Genomic DNA, 22555 nt, shown 5'->3' with positions numbered 1-22555 from the left:
GCCTGGGAGTTAGGGTCTCTCCTGTTAGGTAGGAGGTGTGGGCTCACATCTCAGGTGGAGGAGGGAAATTTAATTTCTCCTCACAAGGATTCTAATCTTGAACAGCAGAAGAGGTAACAGTGTTTTGAACTTTACCTCATCACTGATACCTCCTGAGAAGGCTTCATCCAGGGTTGGGACCATTAATGAAGAGGGGTGGAGAGATGGGAAATGTGTGAATACCAAAAAAGCTATGAGGGGAAGAAAGGTGCTGGACTGCCCAGTGGCATCAGGAACATCTAGATATGCTCAGAAAAGGGCCCTTGTGCACTTGAAAATCTGTGACATGGAAGACTTTATAGCTAAGATGTCAGGTGCTTATAAGGTTGGGTGGAAGCCTGTGGTGGTGCTGTGTGCTCATGCTCACTGATGTGGCTCCAGCCGACTTGACTCTGAAAATCCAAAGTTCAGCAGTATCAAAATCAAACCTCGTAGATGCGTAAATCCCTCTGCTCCTCTCTCCAGGGGAGGTTTAGATTGGATATTAGGAAAAATTTCTTCACAGAAAAGGTTATCAAACATTGGAAGAGGCTGCCCAGGGAAGGGGTGGAATCGCCATCCCTGGAGGTATTTAAAAGACAGGTAGACGTGGTGCTGAGGAACGTGGTTTAGTGGTGGTTTTAGCAGTGTTGGGTTGATGGTTGGGCTTGATGATCTGAAAGGTCCCTTCCAACCTAGACAATTCTATGATCCTGAGGCATAGCTGGCTGCACCCAAACCATTCCTGCTGGAGAGGGCTGAAAATAAACTACCAAAATCTCAGACGGGTCACAGTCCAGCCAAAGGGAGTTTAGTCAATCAGAGCAAAATTTGACCAGTCTGATACGGGTGCAGTAACTTTCCATCTCCAGAGAAAGTTGGAAACTGGCAAGTTGGAAACTGGTCCAGGTTTCTTCACTGTTTTTGCTTTAATCACAGCTAATTCTTCCACAGGAAACAAAGTGTTCTTTTTTCTCCCTAGTGTTTAATGGTGTGTAATATGAAGTGATAATGTTGTTAGAAGGTAACACTGGTAACGTGGTGATGGACTCCTGCTGTAGGGTATAATGCCAAACTTAGTGACTTTTTTGAGATACAAGAAGAGTAAAATCCAAAGCTTTTTTTTTTTTTAAAAAAAAATAATTATTCCCTTAAAGGGAAATGATTACTCTTACAAAACGCTCTTTTTTTTAAACTGAGTTTAGATGTTTACAGAGTCCTGCTGATGACAAGCCAGCTTTGAGAAAAGTCCTGGTACTGTGAGTGTCTTTGCAGGGCTGGAGTTGATTAGGAGTCTGGGATAACACCCAAGCATGGCCAAACTGTTATTTGCGGGGTTGGGTTTTCTTTTCTTGCTTGTTTCCTAACTGTTCTGACAACCCATACAAACACCATCACCCTGATAAAGGAGCAGGACAGCACTGTTTGTGGGAATTGCTCAGCAAGAGACGCTTGCTTTCTGCTTCCAGCTTTCCCAGCAGCAAGCAGGGTGAGTGTAGAAGTGTGCTGAAGGAGAACTTTCCCAACCAGCTCCTGTGTAGACATTAAATAACTCCCTGGATGTGCTCAAGAGGGGAGAACATCTGAGCTGTGAATGACCATGGGAGCTATCCAAGCACTTGATGTTTTTTGAAAACCCACCTTTGGTTTGCCTGCATTGAGTGTCTGTGCCAGAGACCAGTGGCCTATCAGACTGTATGGTGAGAAGCAGGCAAGAAAAGATGCGGACGAGCAACTGGATGCGCTCCCTCAGAAGGTTTCTTTTGTTCTCTTGTGAATTCAGTATGGCTTAGTAACTAGTGTGGCGGGTTGTGTGATGGTATGAGAGAGCTGTGGGTAAACCTGTGTTGTAGTTTCCCCTTGTGTGAGATAGGGAATGTGCTCCTCCCCTTCCTCATAGAGTGCTTTGAGATGCACAGATGATCACAGCTAAACCGGACGTTAGTGCTAATATTAGGAGTTGCTTTAGATGTCTCTAATCACACTTTTTTGAAAAGCAGCTCGAGTAACATTTCCAAAGGCCCAATGATAAATCAGGTTTTGCTTCTAGTAAATAACCGAGCGAGACAACTCAAATCACTGCAACTTTACATGGTACTATGCAGCATTAAGTAAAGCCCTTGCCTGAAGGGCTTCATTCATCCTATGAGGTTTTCAAAGGACTAGAAAATCCTCAGGTTGCTGGATTAAAAAAAAAAACAGGAAAAAAAAAAACCAACCCAAAACATAAACACATTGCTCTTTGCAATATGACCTAGTCAGTTTTTAATTTCTGGTGAAGCATGTTCATGGGTGCTGGGGAAACTTAAAGCTCCTCGTACTGAAATCATTTGCAGTCCCCCGAAGAATTAAGAACAGGCATTAGGTAAAGAGCTAAATTATATCAAAACCAGTCCAGACTCACTGTGGGGTCATTCATGTACGTACAATGCAGAGTGTTCAAACACATGGTCTGGTGCTGTTAAGAGATGTGTTTTTCTTATATTTAGCTCCTTAGGCCAAGTGCAGACTATTAAAGCTTGGATTCCCTGAGCCAATAGTAGGAATCATTTTTATTCTCAGAGGCATTGGATTAAATGGACTGGCAGATGTGTTTTGAACAGAGTGGACACACACTGGGTTTCAGGCACACCTCCTGCAAACTCTTTTTGTGTAGACTTCGTTAATATTCTGTTAATACAGTCAAGGCACGCAGCACTCAGATGCTTAAGCATATTGCTGACCTCAAGTATGTGGATTTCCCCTTTAGTGTGTAAAAGTACACACAACTGTACCTCGTTGAACCATCAGAAGTATTTTAATTTTTTATTAAATTAAGCCACTATGAATGGAATCAGCTTTGGGTGAGAGGGTCTGTCTCAAAGAAAAATACTGATTAACAGGAGATCTTTGGGGTTAGCTAGCAGCCTTTAATTCAGTCACCGTATCAGATCGATGTGTCATCTCCAATATGTTTGGCACATTGATCTAATCTGGGAGCCCTTCTCGTTGCATCTGGCACTTAACTCGGTGTGGCCTTGAACCTAACTTGACACCTGTAAGCTGCTCCTGCCTATACAGCACCTGGGCTTATATTCAGTGTGGTCAAGGACTACTTTTAAACCCATCAGTGTTGTCGGTTTTGTCTCTCAATAGGTTCTCAGCATGGTGATCAATGCAGCCTACAAGCCAGGGAGTGTTTTACGAGAACTGCAGCTAGTGGAAGACCCTCAGTGGAATTTCCAAGAGGAAACGCTTAAAGCAAAGTAAGTCTTCAGGGTGTGCTCTTTTATTTGTGAGGCTTCAAAAATGGAACTGGCTGGGGGAAGGAAAAAAAAAAAAAAGAGAACAAAAGATTTCTTCTACTGTGAGAGTTTTACTTTTCTAATTGTCGTTTTGCTTCATTGAATTATTTAACTCATTCCATAGCAACTTAAGAAATGAAATATTCACCTGAACAGTTCATTTCTATTGTCTTTCTCCAAGCAGCCATCCAGATTTTGATGAAAAATGCCATGTTTATTCAGTGAAGTCCTGAGTTTTATGATAAGCTGTTCCTATAAGCTTGGCTATTATTGAATTAACTCAATTCCTGACTTTCTAAATGTAGGAGTATTACTGCTTTTAATATAGAGCCTGTCACTCTAATGCAGAAAAACCTGTCGAGAATGAACGGATGGCACAAAGAAAAAGTGCAAACAAACTAGCAGGAACACATTTTAAGTAGGGAATATGGAATTAAGATCAAGATTTGAGGCCTTTCTAAAATATATGCTTCCATTGTCATCTAAACAACACTTACAAAAACGGTGTATCTAGAAGATACTCAATTTCCCCTTCCAACTTGAAAATGTACCTGTTTATGTCTTCTTTATGTAATGGGCACTGCATTTAGGATGTGTTTCAACAGCCATTGTCTCTCTGATGGAGGGGAGTCTCACCTAAGGTCTCTCCAGAGTCCCTCCAAAGAGCAATTCTTCCCACTTCAAGACGGATGTCAATAGTTCTTTGAAGACAGGTCTCTCCATTGATTAACTTGGTCACCTTGACTTTTTGAGTACTGAAGTTAAATGCAGTGAATCTCACCCTTTATACTGAACTCTGTTACTCCTTTTCAAATAAAAGCAAATTTCTCTTGGTTATTTGAAACGATTGTCTGTTAAACATGGCACTATTGATTGCTATTGTATTTGATCTTTGGCCATGCAGATATTGCAGAAAGCTGATGTGTGCTCTGGTTGAGGGACAGAATTGAGAACCTTTTATTCTGCATACTCAGAAACTGCTTTTCTAAAGGAGGATTGCAATTAGAAATGAATAGCTACTAGAAAATCCTATTTTTAATTTGCTTCTTTCACCCATGTGGAAAGTCATGTTTTTGTGTTTGTCAATGGAAATTTTGTGGATGGAAATCTAAAAGTCATCCTTGCGCATGCAGATTTTCATTAAAAGCAAGTTATCATCCATGACCTGGTTTTCATTGATTCCAGGCTCCCTCACCTTGTAGTGGCAAATATTGTATAATGCACTTCTACAGGTACTTAGCAATTGTGAAATCAAGCTGTAATGCCCCAGCTTAATGTCCTGTCCCTCAAAGGCTTGAGCTTACAGGCAGTTTTCCTATTAGCAGTATCCAAATAGGACTTTGTTGGCCTTTCTCATTTGAGTGTGGGGATCCGCCTTGTGCAAAAGCAGCAGTATCTAGTTCTTAAGGCTGCTGCAATCCTTATTTCTTATGGAAGGCAGCCTGGAAAACATTTACCTGACCATCAAGTGCAGGGATGTCTTGTCCTTGATAGCTCTGTCTGCAGCCCAATCCACTGAGACCCCAGGCAGCTGGCTGACTCCAGGTGTGCTTACACCAGGAAAGCCAACTCAGTTATAAGTACATGGGCTGCTAGAGATGATCACTCATCCGTATCACATCAACCACTTATCCTTCCTCACTGTTGCCTGATGTGCTAATCATACTCTAATGAGCGCTTCCATCTCCGTTACCTTCCTCCGAGATGCTTCTGCACATTCGTTCCTGTATCTGTTTCCTTCTCCCATCTATTTAGCAGGGCAGCCAGGATATATATCTGGGATGTATCTTGTATCCACATAGCCTGCCAGATAAAAGTATACCAGCACTTTCCAACAAGGAGTATTTGTATTTTATGCTGGTCAGCCAGTCACAAGCTGTGTGCGTGTTCCTATATGATGGCTACCCTGGGGTAGGCAGCAATCTCAGCTCTTTAGCGAGTCGAGCAGCATCTTTCAACTTTGTCAAGCTACAGAATGGGTCATTACAGGCTCAGAGCTGGGACAGCAAGTTTTGGAGTGACTTCCAAGCGTACAAATGTATTCTCAATCAGTGTGGCATTGTCCTCTGAGGAGACAGAGCTCATGGAGCTGGACAGCATTGGATATTAGGAAAAATTTCTTCACAGAAAGGGTTATCAAACATTGGAAGAGGCTGCCCAGGGAAGGGGTGGAATCACCATCCCTGGAGGTATTTAAAAGACAGGTAGACGGGGTGCTGAGGGACATGGTTTAATGATGGTTTTGTCAGAGTTAGGTTGATGGTTGGACTTAATGACCTTAAAAGTCCCTTCCAACCTAGACGATTCTATGATTCCATGATTCCATCTGGCTTTTGAGGCTGGAGCTCTCTTCACAGAGTGGTGCTGTCTGGTCATACCAACTTGCCTGCGGGTAGTTTGAGTACTTCTAAGAGTGGATTGACAGAGGGTAGACATGCCCTAAGACTGTCTGGCTACCGTAGGACTTCCTTCTTTTTTCCTTCCTGACATTGGTTAATCCGCTTCATCAAGAAGCGTATCAGGGTTTTAATTGCATGTGGTTGGAAAAGAAAACATGCTCATGAAATCAGTTACCCTGGGATGCACAAACAGCACATGACACATTACATCAGGTGTGACAGTCAGTTGTGCTCCAGAATCTTAAACAGAGACCTGTTACGAGCAAATGCCTGTCTACACCGACTTCCAGCTACACCATCTCCCAGTGGTGTCGTGCTGCTAATGATGACAGCTCTACAGCCAGCTGGAGCGTCTGTGCTGTAATGTGACATGTCGTGTCACCGCCTTCCTTCTGATGTAAACTGACAACTCCTTGGATCTTGACAACGTTGTTGTTTGTTTGTGGCGGCAGCTGCAGTGGGGTAGAGCAAAGAGGAGGGAGGAGGATGGTGAGGAGAAGGCTGTTTTTTACACTGGCCCAAATGCCCAAACGTGCACGGCCAGGAATGCCTTATCTCAGTCCTAGGGCAACCTGCATTTACTTTACTCTGCTGTCATGAGTGACCAGCTCAGAATCAATTACAGTAGCCTCGCAAAGAAGGTAAACAATTTAGATTGTCTGGAGAGATGTGTCTGCAATGTGTGATGGTAGTCGCTTCCCATCAGCGCTTCTGGCTCCCTGTGAAAACAGTCAAACCCGGTTTATTGGTGATCATGACTTAGAAACGTCAGGCCCGATCTTCTGAACGCCCGTGAGGGCCAGCCAAGGCTGTGGGCATCCACTCTTAGAGATACTTTAAATTCAGTGCCTCCATCTAGATTTGCCTTCCCAATTTTACATAAAATGCTTGAGGGACTTTATGCTTTTTTAAGGGCTTTAATTTCTAAGGGCTGTAAGAGAAGCTGTTTGGACTTACCCGTTTTTGCAGGACTTTGGACATAAACAGTACCTGCATGTGCAGAGAGTTATCTCCTGGGTCTTGTATGAAGCCCAGTTAATCAAAATAAGAAAGGTGAGTATTCCTGGACTCCTTCATTAAATGCAATTTTGAGAGCTGCCCAAATCCAGTAGCTGAACTCTAGGAATGTTAACCCCCCCCATCACAGACACCATGGCTTGTTTATGAGGCTGCATTTCAAAGAAAGTCCGTTCACTGGGATGGTTTAGAAGACTGCCTTTCACTTGTGGTAGATGATGCTGAGGTGTTCGAAGTCTTCTTTGCCTCAGCCTTTGCTAGCAAGGGTTGCTCTCAGGCCTCCCACGTCCCTGTTACCGTTTGAGGGAGGGAAGTATCACCCACAGTAGATGGAAAAGAAGCTAGAGACGCTATAAGCAAACTGGATGTCCACAAGGGCATGGAACCAGATGGGATGCAGCCAGCTCAGCTTGAGGGAACCGGTCAATGTCATTGCAAGGCCACTCTGTCATGTTTGAAAGCTGATGATGATCAGGGAAGTTTCCTGATGTCTGGAAAAAGACAAACATCACACCCTTCCTCAAGAATGGCAAGAAGGAGAATCTAAGTAACTACAGGCCGTCAGCCTATCGTTCCTGGGAAGGTGATTAGGCATATCTTCTCGGAAACCATTTCCGAGAACATGCAGGACAAATAGGTGACTGGGAAGAACCAGCATGGATTTATGAAGGACGAGTTGTGCCTGATGTGATGAGGAACTGGATTGGTGGTTGAGGGAAAGCAGGGGAAGTTATTTACATAAATTTTAGCAAGGCTTTCAGTGCAGTCTCCCATAGCATCCTTATAGCCAAGCGGTGGAGATGTGGAGTGGATGTGTGCGTGATGAGTGGAAAGTTGGCTGAACAACTGAACCGAAAGGATCATGGTCACTGGTATAAAGACCAAGTGGCAGCCAGTTATTAACAGTGCTCCTCAAACTGCAAAGCTACAGCTCATATGATCTGGTTTGTCTTCCAGATCAGCTCTGCCACATACTTCTTGAGGTGCTACCAGGGTGAACTGGTGTGATCAGGTGGCCTTCTGTGCCAAATATTGGAGGCAGTGGAATGACTTAAACTCCTTTTTTTCCATAACCAGGAGAAGAATTAACCAAACTCAGAGGTAGAACAATTCCAGGGCCCTTTCTGAATCCTGTCTTCAAGAGTACAAAATATCACTGGATTATTAAATAGCTTTAGAGGAAGGTAACTAAAATATTTTTACTGATTTTAGCTAGACTTAGTTTATTTGCAAAATCCTTGGTATTCAAGATACACTGAGTAGCTTCGAGGGTATCAGGGTTTTGATGAAAACTTCAGGGTTTTCTGTCATTGGCGGTTGCAGTCGCCCATACAGGTAGGGTCTGATTCAAACATAATGAAGTGAATGTTAGACAATTTCTGCTGCTGAACTGCTAAATTGCTTCTGGTAGATCCAATGCGGAGAGACTTTGGTTGTGTGCTGTGGGTAGCTAGTGTTTCCGGGAGATTTCTTGTGTTTGGCAGACTTTAAGCTAGTAAGGCAAATTGGAATATTTTTTTTTTTGCAAAAGAACAGATAGGGAGTTTTTGAAAGGAAATTTAGGCTTTTAGCCACTGAATTCTTCAAAATAGTCTCAATGGGTGTCAGAACTGTGGACGAGACCTTTGAAAATGAGGGTAATCTTAATGCTTTTGCTGTTTGAAGTGTCTTCGGCATGTGGCTTTTCACGTCATCACACAACGGTCCGTGGCTGGAGCTCATAGAAGACATTTTGTTCTCGTGAAGCTGTGATCTATTTTATCACCAAAGGAAGCTTCAACAAAAGAATGATATTTCCAGCAAAGTGCTCTTGGCTTAATATTGTTGCTCATGGATCAGCAAAGATCCTGAGTGTGTTTTTCATGGAAATAGTTTCAGCCATGAGAGTTTCTCCAGTTTTTGGGATCTGAGGGCAGTGAAGGGTGGAGAGGAAAGGAATTTTTCTTTGTCTTTAGCTGAAAAATCTTCTTTAAAATAATGGTGATTTCTAAGAAAACTGAAAACGTTATGCTTGACATGGGTGTTTTTCAAGTCTCCAGGGCTGCCGTGCTGTGCATGCAGGTTACTTACTTACTGCTTAAAAATGGTCGGGAAGATAGAATTCCTAGTATAAAAACACCAATAGGAATATCAGTACTTGTTAATTTTTTGAGTGATGCTAATAGAAAGGCATTTTCTGATTTTATATATATATATATAAAGGAGCTCTTTCCACATGGCTGTCCTAGAACAGCTCAGGTTACATTTGGTGGTGTTTGTGTTAAAAATCTTTAGTGTGTGAGGAATATGGAAAATATTAGGAGAACCTGGTTTATAGTTGAAAGAGGTGCTGCCAAAGCAGAAATCATGTAAAAAATATTACCGCGGCCAGTACTAACACCTTGGGTTATTGAGACTGATTGCTGCAGTTATGTTGATCTCCATTTTGCCATCCGTTCTGTTAATTACTTGTGTAATTAACACAAATGCAATGTGTATTGCATTCAAACCAGACTGTGAAATCAGTCAGTTGTTCATTTTCCTGGTTTCATCTTTTTCTTTCACCAGGCACATTAGTACAATGGGTCCTTTCTGGGCAGCCAAACACAATAGGAAGCACACAGTTAGAAGAAGTCAGCCATCCTTGAATAATACCCATCAGGCAGCTTTCTTAGCTTGTAAGAAAGAAGATCAAGAGGCAATTTGATTACAGTGCTTTTGCAGGGAAACAAAACCAGATACAGTCTTTTCATCCTAGCGGTGAAAGTCAGAACAAGGACAAATAAATGCGAGTTAAATCCAGACACATTCAGACATAAAATGAGACATAGACTCATGAGGTGCTTCTGCTGCCAGGATTCTTCCAGTGTGGAGACCCTCGAGGGGAGGCTGATGCTTTTTCTGGAAGTGATGCTTTAGTCCAACCAAAGTTGTTGGGGTTCAGGTGAAGGTAATGCAATGACATTCTGCAGCCTGTCACTGGAGTCAGACTTATCAGCCTAATATTCTAGGCCATCATTAAACTTAATGGCTCCTGGAGAACGCATAAGGGCAGCAGTCTTTTCAAACAACACTGAAAAGAAATATAAACCATTTATAAGCAGATATATTTAGATGCCTGTGGAATTTGTTCATTTGATATTAGGTATTGTGGGAGGTGTCCCTGCCCATGGCAGGGATTTGGAACTAGATGATCTTTAAGGTCCCTTTCAACCCGAACCATTCTATGATTCTATTGCCAAACCCTCTTTAGCCAGCCTGCCTGTGCAACTGTTCCATAGGGAAGCTGGGATAACAGTGCTCTGTATCTGGAGGGAACACTTTTTTCATTTTACATCATCTGTCTGGGTCTGTCGGGGTGCATGAAGAGTGGCTAATTAAGTCAGTCATTCATTCATTCGGGTGCATGAATCCAGGATTGTCACCATGACCTGGTGTCCTTGGTCGGGCACTGAGTGGGGTATCAGAGCATGGTGTCTTGCTCAGTTAGGCTCTGGACAAGTTTTGTTTTGAGGTGATATTTTGGATCAAGTCTTTTGTGACCTGAGGATGGTTGGACTGGGCTGTTCTCAGACCCAAGTTTCATTTGGGTACCCTTCTGTAATGCTTCCTGTACCACAGTTTCAAACCCTTTTCCCATACCCCAGTGTTTTCAGAAAGAGCTTTTGGGAGGGAGAACCGCAAAAGGTGGTTTCTCAGTTGTTTTGCGCAACTCAGTAAAACCTTCGGGGCAAGGGAATTGGGTCTGGGCACATGCTGTGTATTTTAACTCTCTGGCCACGTCTCCTTTGTTTCACCTTCTCCTCCTCTTCCGCGTCTGACTATCAGCAGCTGATTCCCTGCAAGGGAACTGTGGGTCTTAATACACTCGCGAATGATTTGTCTCATTTTTCCTGATGACTGTATCTTTGTCTTTCATTGCCTCCCATCCAGTAATCTTTCTTTCACTGTCTCTCCCTCTTTTTCTTTTGTGTGTGTGACTTTTCTCTCCTCTAAGCACATTTATAATGCCTTAACACCAGGTGCTCGCATGATTGTCTCGTGTTGCATTGCTCAGGATGTGCAAGAGATGTTTTAAAAACCTTATCTCACTGTTTACAATAGCTTGGTGCTGCTGTTTAATAAATTACGGGGATAATTGGTTTTTCAGAGTTCACATCTACAATGTATTACGGCAGGGATGTAACTGTATCTTTCTTAGCCTTTTATCGCTCAGAAACACTTCATCTAAAACACTGAAATAAGTGTTTTAGTAGCACATGGATAACAAATTTAAGACAAACCTTTCATTACATCTGCTCGAAGCATTCCTGGTAGGAATTACTGTTTTTAGGGCCTGTTCTCGCAGCCCTGTTAACCGACTCAAGCGATTCCTGGTTAGTTCCTCAGGTCTTGCACTGCCCACCTCTCATAGCGGTGAAGTCATCTGGTCCCTGCATGGCAGACAATCCAGTTTCACCCAGATACAATCGCAAATGGCAGAACGAAACTGTGGGCTTCTTGTGAGTTGGAACATGATGTGAGAGCTGCCTCAAGAAAGAAGGCAAAGAAGACCACGGGTGTACTGGGGGCTTATAGAGAGAGTCTGCGGTGCAGCCTGCATACAGGGTGGTGACCGGAAAGCTCTGCAAGGCATATAAGCTTCTCATCACAGATCAGTTTATGAGGAGAGACTACAAACTTCTCCTCAAAACTTTGGGTCAGTTCGTAGTACGGGCATGTGTAATATCCTCGCCAAGCCTACTGTGATTTTGTTCTGTCTCTTGCCTTATCTACAGTTATATCCAGTCTACACATGCATTCCTCCCCAAATCATGTCCACACCTGATTCCAGGATCATTTCACCTTATCTTTCCTTCCTCAAGTCCATCTGAAATGGAGCCACTAAAACAAGTAGACCTCTTCTGCCTGCCTTCCCAGGAGAGACACTCTCCAAAAAGTCATTAGGGAAGGTATTGCCCTAACAGAGTTTGGTCTGTAGCAATGAAGGACATCACTTGATTGGTGACATTGGGGTCTTGTCGTACTCTTTTCTAGGTACAGAGGGAAGACATACAGGGCGACTGTTAAGATTGTGCGGACGTCGGATCAGGTAGCGGATTTCTGCAGAAGAGTCTGTGCAAAGTTGGAGTGCTGCCCCAACTTGTTCAGTCCTGTTCTGGTGGCCGAAGTCTGCCCAGAAAACTGCTCCATTCATACTAAAACCAAGTACAGTGAGTATTGGCCAAAATGCTTCTTGTTGCTAGCTGGGAATCAGAACAGTGGGAGACTGCGCATGAGCTGTGATGGAGAACAGGAGTTGTGTAATACATTAATATTGAGTAGGATTCATCTCATCTAAGGGTAGTTATTTAATCCTCACCAGGCCATCATTGGCTCCCTCAGTGTTCTGTACAGAGAAAAAGATATCTCCAGAAAAATGTCCGTCTCCCTCCATCCTAATATATCTGTTTGGAAGTAATTACATTTTGGAAGTCTTGACTTCTCTTCATATGTAAAGTTAACATAAGGAGCACATAAAAGGAACCTGCAGCAGCCAGCTGAGATTTAAACTGCTACATCTGAGACAGCTTTGTTAGGTGAGATGAGCGGTGTCCTTAGTGAAGAGTTTCTGGCATATGCACCAGCACAGGCCAGTGTCATGATGCTGAGGTGCTGGAAGGAGTTTCAGAGCATTGACTCTCTCTACTCAGGGTGTTTAATATTTAAACATGTTCCTACCTATTCAGGAAGACTGAAGTTAGACCTGTGTTCAACACTTTTTGTTGTCAATGTTACTGATAATGCCTCTTAAACAGGTCAGGAAAGTGGAAGTGAGTGCTATCCTTCTTCCACAAAGGTTGCAAGAAACCAATACGATTGATTTAAACCAATTAGCTTCTCTTTGGCACCAGAGTAGGAGAAATGGGTTCAGGGAGATACTCAGATCACTGAATATGGGCTTCTGTAGAAGTCTACACCTGAGCTAGACTCCTGGCTCCCACTGGTAGCAAATGGAGAGCTGGAGGAGTACAGCTAGGGGAGCTCCAAGTGAGATTGTCTCATCTCAGAGTTGATGGTTGTATGTGGCTGGATGAATTGTTCCTCAAAGCTCCATTGGTTCGATGAAAGGCTCAGTTCAGTTATGAGCTTTGACATGGACGCCAAGTGCCATTTACGTTGCCCCGGGATACCCTACCCGGTGAAGGGCAGAGTATCTGTCAACCCCAGAGGATGCGGTAGAGCACATCAAAAGGCACCTAACACAAGCCCCTAATGTAAGGTCAGAGGACTTTCACATCCTTAATTTCAGCTTGGGCCATGAAATAGTCGAAGGTAATAAAAACCCGTTCATTTGCGCATAGAACAAACATACATAATTCAGGGTTGCTGGCCCTCGCCGCTCTCTGCTGAAAACCTTCTCAACTGAAAGTGTATCTAAGATAGTTAACCTGTGCAGAAGGGCGTTGGATCAAATCAGAAACATGCTAGCCCCTCTCCCTCCAAATCACTGCATGGAAGCTTACTGGAAGCTTTTCCTACGTACATATTGTAGGGTTAAATTCTGAACTCCTCTCTCATCACCAATAAATGTGTATACATAGGAGCTGTAACACTCTGCACTAGTCCAAGATGACATCTTATATTTACACTAGGCATTTTTTCCAAGTCAATGTATTTTAAAGTTCCTCATAAAAGTGCACCTAGAGTGCAGTACTGAATCAGTAGCAAGAAACAAGCCAAAGTTTCCTTCTCTTGGTGGTTGAAGTTTTTAATGGGTATTTTGCTTCATTTCTCCAGCCTATTATTATGGGAAGAGGAAAAAAATCATTAAGCCGCCAATTGGGGAAAATAACAACATGAAAAGTCATGTCAAGCCAGCCAGACGCAGAAAAAGGCGGAAATCCATCTTTGTGCAGAAGAAAAGGAGGTCATCGGCTGTCGATTTGAATGCTGCAGGCTCTGCAGAGGTACATGTTGCTCTGGGATAAATCAGCAAAAGCCCCCTGGTGCTTTTCTGTCCCTCCGTCTGCATCTTCCTTTTGAGGGACTTGCCGGCAAATGTCAGCACTGCCATTTCCATTTCAAATCCCTCCTTGCTACTCTGTCTAAGATCAGACTGGTTTTATTGGGACGCTTTGGGGATTTTTACCCTTGTCCATTCTAGAGTTAGCAAATAGAGTTACTGCTTCCACCTTTGTAACGCTCACTAGCTAATGTGCTGTCTAATATTATATATTTGTTTTCTTTTCTTCCTTATAAGCCTGTAGGCAGGCAGATGAGCCTGTTAGATGCTTTGTGGAGCATCTGGCAGAGTGAAGGAGGTCTGTGATCCATGTCTAAGATCTCTAAATATTATAATAAATAAAAATACCTCTCGGGCAATTATGGTTTCAAGGGCTTTTATGTTTTCCTTAATCATTCATAATATTTTTTTGGTTCACAACATCAAGCAATAGATGTTCGAGAAGCTTTGGAAAGCAAGAAAATGGTTTGTGTCTGAAATATATGGTATTTGAGGCCTCAGTCTTTCAGTATGCTGGGTGATGGGATGGGATCCCAGCTTCAGCAATTATTTGTGACCAAATGCAACCTGGACCAGACTCAGTTCTGTGTGGACCATTCCCAGGTGGTTTTCCCATGATAGTAATGACAAAGTTCATGTGTGATTACTCTTCTTCCGCTGAGTGCCAGTGATTGCTGCTTTGTGCAACGTGAAATAAAACTGATTTACTTAAATTCCCTCTACTTCAGCCGGAGGGGGATATTTTAGTCAGCTTGCAGTTGATTGCTTGCGTCTTCATGACTTGGGCCTCATTTAGGTATAGTTCTGCTTCATTTCCTTAGATTATACCTGCTTCAAAGGAATTTAAACTGAAATAAACTCATCTTAAGCCTAAATCAACCATTAGCCAATTTTTTCAACCTTTCAACCAACATAACTAACTTCATCTAAAATTGCTCTTTCACTGAGCGTATGGCTTGGATGCACACTCACTCTTTGATCAGAGCAAAGCTGTCGAAGCCATTTGGGCCGCTTATGTATATATAAAGTTCAAAAACATACAGTTTCCATCAGTTGGTGTGTGCTTGCAAGCTCTGTGTGACAGAAATAACAAGAATCTGGTACAATATCCTTTAAATGGAAATTTGTGCTTCATCTTCAGCAGTTAGGTGTTGGGCTGAAAACAGGGCAATCTGGGTGAAATCATCTGTCTTGGGTTTTACAGAAATGCCAGCTAAAAAATCAAGCACAAGTATACACTTGTACATCTAGATGTTTTTAAAAGGCAACAGAATTTCCATTCTTTCAATACCAGTGACACCCATGACAATTTGAAGCAAGCTGAAGGTTTAAATTCAAGCCTAGTTGTGGTTTTATTTCATCTCAAACAACCTGAGTTTCTTTTCATCCTTTTAGTGTTTTCCGTTTCCCCTTCTGGTGCACATCTGCAGTGCCACAAGCTTTGAGTTGCCAGCCCTGCAGAGGAACATTTCATGCCAGATGAGTTATTGCTGTTGACCTTTTGTTGGATACAGAAAAAGGAATTGTCCATCATGTATTTTTTCCCTCCTTCTACATTTTGTAACAAATCTAAATTGAGGGCTAATCCAGTTAGCACTGTAATGAAAATGGGATAATTTGGTTAAAATAAATGTTACCCTGGACTGGCATGGGCATGGGCATGCAGTTTGACCCAGTGCCTTTCAATTTGCTGCTGTATTAATCTCCGAGCTCGGATGCTGTTTCTCTGATGGTCCTTCTGCAGGAGAGTGAAGATGATGAGCCGGACGCGATGGAGGATGAGACGGGAAGCGAGGAAACCAGCTCGGAGCTCCGGGATGACCAGACGGATACCTCTTCTGCTGAGGTCCCCTCCACCAGGCCCCGGCGAGCGGTCACCTTGAGGAGCAGCACTGAGTCAGACAGACCTCCTCCCACTGAGAGAGCCCGACGGAGCCGGAGACCACAGCCCCACTCCTACAGTGAGGCGGAGAAATGCACACAAGTCAAGGAAGTGAGTATGCCCATAGGCTTTTACTCCCAATTAACAGCAACATTCTTCCTAAATTAACCTTCAGTGCCAAGCCTTCCTCATCTGAGGAGGGCATTCCTGCCCTGATTCTCCACACAAGGTAGTTTTCTTTATGAGAGCTTTTGGGTTTTTTGTAGGAAATTAAGCAAGAAGAGGAAGAGAAGCTCGTCCTGGACAGTAATCCATTGGAGTGGACTGTGACTGATGTTGTGAGGTTTATTAAACTGACCGACTGTGCACCGCTTGCCAAAATATTTCAGGAGCAGGTAGATGTCTTCACGTAACTCTTCTCTTTGTGTCTGTGGTGCTTATTCACATCACACAAAAAAGGGCAGTACATGCCACCTTGCTAACTGGGCCTGGGGCTTTGACAAAAAGAATATGATCAGACCTTAGATCCCCTCAGGCCAAGCTATAGCACAAATTTTGGCAAACCATGGAAATCCCTGAAAACTTGAATCAGAATCTTGCCAGATCCTCAGAAACTGGAAACACCCCAGCCAGAGCGCTTGTGAAAAGCAGGAGGTTTAGATCTTTCTTGTTCATACCAAGGTCTACAGCACCATCCTGGTGTCACACAGTGTACCAACAGACAGTGGTTATTTGGTACCTAGCAAGCTGTCTCTCCTGGCCAGACAGGTTCTACCCTGTTTTAAAATATCACCCTGGGAAGCAGAAAACTGCTACTTGAACCCAAAACTGGCTGGCTGAATTTCGGCACCAACACCTAGATGCTCCAAGTATGTAGGCACTTACTTCCCATCTTCATTCCTGTGAAGATCTGGCAGTCAGGCCTTTGGATGACCTGATTTTAGGAGGTGCCAAGCATCTCTCAATTAAGCAGATAGGTTTGCAGGAGCAGCAGCCAATGCTCTTCATCTCAAGTCAGTGTGGGTGGGTAAAATTTATATAGAAACAGCCATTCCTCGGCTAATGAGCAACAGCCACTGGTGAAATTAGCGCTAAGAAATCATAGTTAGAAAGAAGCAAGCGTGGTTAATTCAGCCGTAGCCGATGGCAGTCAGTGATATGGCCAGCTGCACATCGGACTGCCTCTGATTCTTCACCATGAATAACTCTGTATCCAAATACAGCTGCTTTGGCTGGGAGAGGTTGAAGCGTGAGTCTAGAGCAAGGCTGAAACGCTCCACAGCAAGATGCTGTAGTCACTGTGTCGCAGCATGCTCCGACCGTTTGTTAATCAGCCTGGAATAACGCCAGGGCTTGAAAGCCAACCCCGTCTCTCCTTTGCCAAAGAGTTTTATGGGGACTTTAATCGAACACAGATGACTGGAGCTTTTTCCTTGTGATTTGCAAGGAAGCTCTGGTGCGATGGGCCATGCCATCAAGCTTCAGTGGAGGAAGAGCCTGAGCCATGGACAGTCCTGATCAAAGCAGTGCTTAAGGTGCTCCTTGTGTTTAATGCTACCTAATCAGGGCCGTCCTGGGGAGTTTATGTTGCCTGTGAGTTACAGTGCTTTTTCTACACCCAGACTCTGATCCTCCCTGAGGGGAAAAAAGCAGTTTTGTAGCCTGCTCGTCTGCTTCTCAGTCCATTAAAGAATAAAGAGGACTTGAGCTCTTAATTAAGAGGAGGATCATAAAGCCAGAAGAAATCCCCAGTAAAATGGCTTTTGTCTGGGATGCTAGTTCATGGAGTTCGGTGCATAAATATGCCTGAGGGAGGGGTGTGACCTCCAGAGGTCCCTTCCAGCCTACACCATTCTGTGATTCTGGGACAGTAGAGATTGTGAGGGCTCCAGGTGGTCCGTGCACCTCTGTCTTGGTTGTTCATTAGCTGATTTGGAGCAAGGCAAGTCCTGGGTGGACCAGGGGACACAGCATGGAACGAGGCAGACATAAACCTGTGCTGAGCAAATCACGGGCCAAAAGGGGTGGGGAAAGGGCACCCCTTGGCAGTGAGACCAGCGTTAGTTTCTCCGTTCCACGCGTCCTCAGTCTTCTCGTGTGCTCTCTGCAGCTTCCCCATTGCCTCAGTTCCTCACTCATAAAAATGTGACTGCTCAGATCTCCATGGGTCCTGCAGAGTTTCTGTAGGTTACCCAGCATTTCAGCAGCTGGGAGGCTTTTCCCAAACTGAGAGCAAGGTGAGAGCCTATGAAGACACACTAGACAAATTTCTAAAAAGCATCAGGTATCCCAGAGTAAGGAGATGGGCAGCGTCAAAGTGGGAGAAACAGCAGAGGACAAAACCACCTTTAATTTCTGGGGCAAATTGCTCTTCTTGCTTCTCCAGAACTAGTTGTTCTTTCTGCCCTCCAGAATCCACAAACAAAAACATTTCCCTGTCTTTTTTCTTCACCAGGACATCGATGGCCAAGCCCTTCTGTTGCTGACGCTGCCAACAGTGCAAGAATGCATGGAGCTGAAGCTTGGTCCCGCCATCAAACTGTGTCACCAGATTGAGCGAGTAAAAGTTGCTTTCTATGCACAATACGCCAACTGACTGCACTTCTCCATTTCTTTCTGTTCTCCTTCTTGTTCCCTCTCTTTTTTAACATTTCAACTCGTTCAAGGTTTTTTTTCTCCCCTCTCCCTTTTCTTTTCCAAGAACACGTGGAATTGGAAGCACTGGAAGAAAAAAAGAAACCCACAACAAAAAACTAGCAACAAATTGAACTCATTTTCTGTACTTGTAAAGCACAGTGAAAGACTGCTGGCGTCTCTCCTTGCGAGCCTCACCAACTCGTTACGCAGTGGTGCAAGGCCAGCACAGATCAGATGGTTTGTTGTTCATTAAAACAAAACTATCGATGGCAGACACGTTCCCAAGGAGAAGGGTCGGACATTTCTGGATGGTGATGGTTTGTCTAGGTCAGTTTCTGGACATGAACACTTCTTTTAGCCATCTCTGCCACGCTTCTTTCATATTGAAATGTTAAGTGATCCTTTGCAGCATCACTTGGGGTTTACTGCAAATTTGATCTTGGTGATCGATGGGCTTTTTTTCTCCCACCTCTCCAGTCTTACAAAAGGAAAAAGTGTTATACCAGTCATATACAGTTTGTTATTCCTGAGTGATTTGTAAAAGAGGACTCAACCCACGGTATCAGACAAAGCTACAGCAAACTGACAGGGCTGCAAGAAGACCGAGTGCGCAGTAACGCGTCCTGAGCCATGCTGGCTGTGCACAATAAGCTGAACGTCTCTGTGATGGGGTCTGTACAGTGCTGTGTTCTTGTAAAGGAACATGCATGAAAGCTTTCATGGTCAAGCCCATCCTCTTAAATCCAAGTCACTTTAAAGGCCTGGCTTTGAGCCCCATGGGGTGGGAAAAAAAAAAAAATAGGGTTATTCAGATTTAATGATGAGTGAATCACTGTTGAGTGAATGCTGGTTTCATTTGCACCTTCATGAATCTGGTTGCTAGGTGGGAATAAAAAGCATCAGTGTTTTCAGGCTGTGTATGCCAGGGTGCTTTAGACCAGACCTGGCCCAACGCAGTCTATATAAAGGCCACAGATTGTCCCAGTGCCACCCTTACCAGTGAAACTGGGGGCTTGCTTCGTGCCAAGCAGAGTGAGCATCGGGGAGGGTGAAGAAATGGGTCAGACACCTTGGGTTTGCCTCAGTTGTATTTATAGAAGTATTTCCCCTTTACTTAGCAGGGATATATGACTCCATTAGTCCCACGTGTTGAGCCTGAATTTGCTGTAACTTTGCAGAGGTTGGTGGCATCACAGTGATGTAAAATTCCCCCAAGAGCAAGAACCAGACTGGGACCAAGTCTGAATTTCGCTCTGACTTTAAGGTGCAAGTGAATCCCTCCCTCAAAAAGTAGACTGGGGGGTTCGTGCTGAGTTTTAACCTGATTTCATAGGAAACAGCTGACTTCGGCAGGCTTTTGTTCTCAAACCATAAACAGGCCCCTGGTTCCTGGCCTCAGGGAACCCAGCTTGGAAACTGTACACAGCTCTGTTACAACACTGTGATGCCAAAGCCCACTCAGTGACGACGTCTTGAAAAAGAAATGTCATTTCTAGCCCTAAATCTGAAGGCAACGCTTATGGCCAGATAACCCCCACCTCAGGAACTTACCATATGGTGACAGCAAACTTGGATCAGATAATCCCACTGACCACAGTGTGCTCAGAAAAACCTACTGACCAACACCAGGCTCTAGCTGCTGCTTTCTCCCTCATCAGTTTCCTCGTTAAATTCTTTGGATGAAAGAAGGAAAGCCTCAGAAATAAATATTCTGGACTATATCTGAACCTGCCCTAGAGCATGTGTTAGGGAGGAAGTATTGACTCTGTTTGCCATGTGTCACTGGGGACTTTCTAGTCTCTCTTGCAGTGAGTTTCCTGATTTGCCACTGAGGGTTGTGATGGGAGCAACCGCTGCAGGCTGGGCCAGATCCTGCCAACTCCTGGGACTGTCAGAAATTTTCCTGTGTGGGAGATCAGCAGGACTGGATCTGTTCTCAGCTGTTGTCTTGTACTGAAGATCTTGTTGTTCGAGTTTTAATCAACTGAAGGGAAAAGTGGTGCCATCAAATGGTTTTCTTCTTTTTCCTCAGAAATCCAGGAATGGGGTGCTGTAGTGGTGCAGACATTCAAAAACTGGGTTTTAAACTGAATTTCCTACTGGCGGTAGCAGTGGACTGTGTCAATGCAACTGGTTTGATAACAACTTTGGATCCCTCTGAGGGTCCCCAGAAATGTTGCTCCTTGTCCTATATCTGAAGACAAAAGGATTGTGCCCAGCAACATGAGACCACAGCTGAGAAAAACAGGGAGTTCCTCCTTGCTTCAGCCCAGTCCCTCCAATGGCTGGTGTGACGTCTGTCAGCAGGAGATAGCTCCCAAAAGACTGCTCTCAGGAGAACTGGTGTATTGAGAACATTTCAAGGAAGGGACGCAGAATGACTATTTGCTTAACAGCATCCCAGCACTGATCCCTCACTTACTACATCCACCACCTTCTGAGCATCCTTTGCTGCTCTGATGTTCTTGGAGTTTCTGGCCACTGGAATTTGTCACAGACATTTAACGCTTTTTGGGACACATTGCAAAAACGTCATTGTTTTCTCCATCAACCTTATAACTGTAGATATTCCTATGGCAGCTAACTACTCATGGAGGCACGGTCGGGGAGCAGGCAGCCGCAGACTCTGAGAGCAACAAGCTCTGACGTTGGCTACGCAGGGGATGGGTGAAGCATTGAGCCCAGCACATGGGAGTCTTTACTGATTGTTCAGGGAAGTTAAATCGTATTTAAAACTCGCCTATTAAACAAAACAAAAAAAAAGGTTTTTGATTTTAGCTCGCGCCGGCTCTTTTATTTCCTCAGGTTTCTCTCTCCTCACCATTTGTCTTTCAATTTATTGTTTTTCAGTGTCATGCCATTTATCACTCTCTGTCCTTTCAGAGAAGATGATAACCTGAAATCTTTAGTCTAAAATTACCTTGGGTGGTAAATGCTTTATTATTTCTTTTAGCCTGCAGGTTGGGAAGAAACAGGGGGTTGGGCTACTGTTGACTGTTGCACTGATTGCCCTCCAGAAAAGCTGGAGCTGAACTTCTTAGACAATTCCTTAAGCAAGTGGAAAATGGACTGTGCATAGTTTAACTGGACGGTACGTTTGGATTTTCGCTAACAGAGATCAGAGGGAACTACTTACTCTTGCCTGGATTTCATTTCAATTCTGGAACATTAGCAAAGGTTTGGAGTAATGTACTTCAAAGGAGATGTTCTAAACCCGATCTTGTTGGGCTCAAACATCACTTTGCAGTGTAGAAGTAAAAGCCACTGGAAGTGTTTTTTGGTCCAGCCACAATTCTGAGTTAAATTCAGAGACGGTGCAACTTCACAGATACACAGATGACACTGGTGAAGCCACGTTTTCTCCCCTCCCTGTTCTGAATTTGTCATCCAGGTCTGAAGTTTATTGTGTTATCAGCTACAAAAGGCCACCGCTGTGAAATGCTGAACTAATGATTACCCAAGATCATTAGCAAGGGCTGAGAAGCAACCGTGCTGTTGCTCTTGGGCTGTTGGATGTTGAACTTCAGCACATTCACACAGACCACTTTGCTCCCACAAGAAGGGTGTGCAGGCACCTGTTCTGGCCTTTCTTCAGGCATAGAACCAAAGATGGGTATTTCTGGAGCAAAAGTAGGGGGATTGAAGAGTGTGTGGTACCTGCCCATCTTCATCTGCACTGGCTTCTTTTGATCTTGCACTCAATCAGGTTGAACAGATGCATGGGCAGGTCCCTGCTCCCTTCCCAGTCCCCTGACAGAATCAGCCAATTCCCAGTCTGCAGCCCAAAAGCACCAGTCTCTGAGATCGGATTAAATCATTAATTTATGGGAACGTCCATGGTTGTCCTGCCTTCCTGCTGCTGTCATGGATGCTCCTCTCCCACCTTGTAGAAAAATGCTCTCTTTGGTTTGAGTTCTTCTTCCCTTTCCAGCTCAAACACACAGCTCCCATCCACACTCATGGTTTTTTTCTCAACACCAGGATGACCAAACCCTGTCTTTTCTACCTCTCAGAGGCGTGATGGCCTCTCAGCTCTGAGAAGGATTTCAGGGACTCCAGCTCCACCGTGTTAACCATATGCAATAGCCCTTGATAGTTCGGTCCTGCAGGGTTCAGAAAACCTCTTAGAAATGCTGTGTGCCCTCAGTAACGACTGAAATCAGGGCAAATGGTTACACACCCTGTCCTTAGTGAAGCATCCAGCAGATGCGTGTCCTAGCTGAGATGGCCTGACCCACACTGTCAGAGGTATTTGAATGTCTGCTAGGATTTACAGAGTTTCTCAGTAAGTTAGACACCCCATTAATATTTCACTATGGGTTAACAGCTAATT

General features: G+C 44.1%; 1 protein-coding gene across 1 annotated transcript in view; it reads left to right on the top strand.

Annotated features, from left to right (window-relative positions):
• The window catches only part of SFMBT2 (Scm like with four mbt domains 2), a 122870-nt gene extending 101903 nt beyond the window's left edge, over positions 1–20967 (top strand). The window contains exons 16-21 of the mRNA XM_074573219.1: positions 3154–3263; positions 11735–11910; positions 13478–13647; positions 15448–15696; positions 15852–15980; positions 18041–20967. Of these exons, the coding sequence (XP_074429320.1) occupies positions 3154–3263; positions 11735–11910; positions 13478–13647; positions 15448–15696; positions 15852–15980; positions 18041–18181 (975 nt within the window). The 3' untranslated portion in view covers positions 18182–20967. The remainder of the gene's footprint in view (positions 1–3153; positions 3264–11734; positions 11911–13477; positions 13648–15447; positions 15697–15851; positions 15981–18040) is intronic.
• The last annotated feature ends 1588 nt before the right edge of the window (positions 20968–22555 follow it).

The sequence above is a fragment of the Larus michahellis genome, chromosome 1, assembly GCF_964199755.1.
Source record: "Larus michahellis chromosome 1, bLarMic1.1, whole genome shotgun sequence".
Classification (NCBI taxonomy): Eukaryota; Metazoa; Chordata; class Aves; order Charadriiformes; family Laridae; genus Larus; species Larus michahellis.
This window is presented reverse-complemented; position numbering and strand designations above follow the sequence as displayed.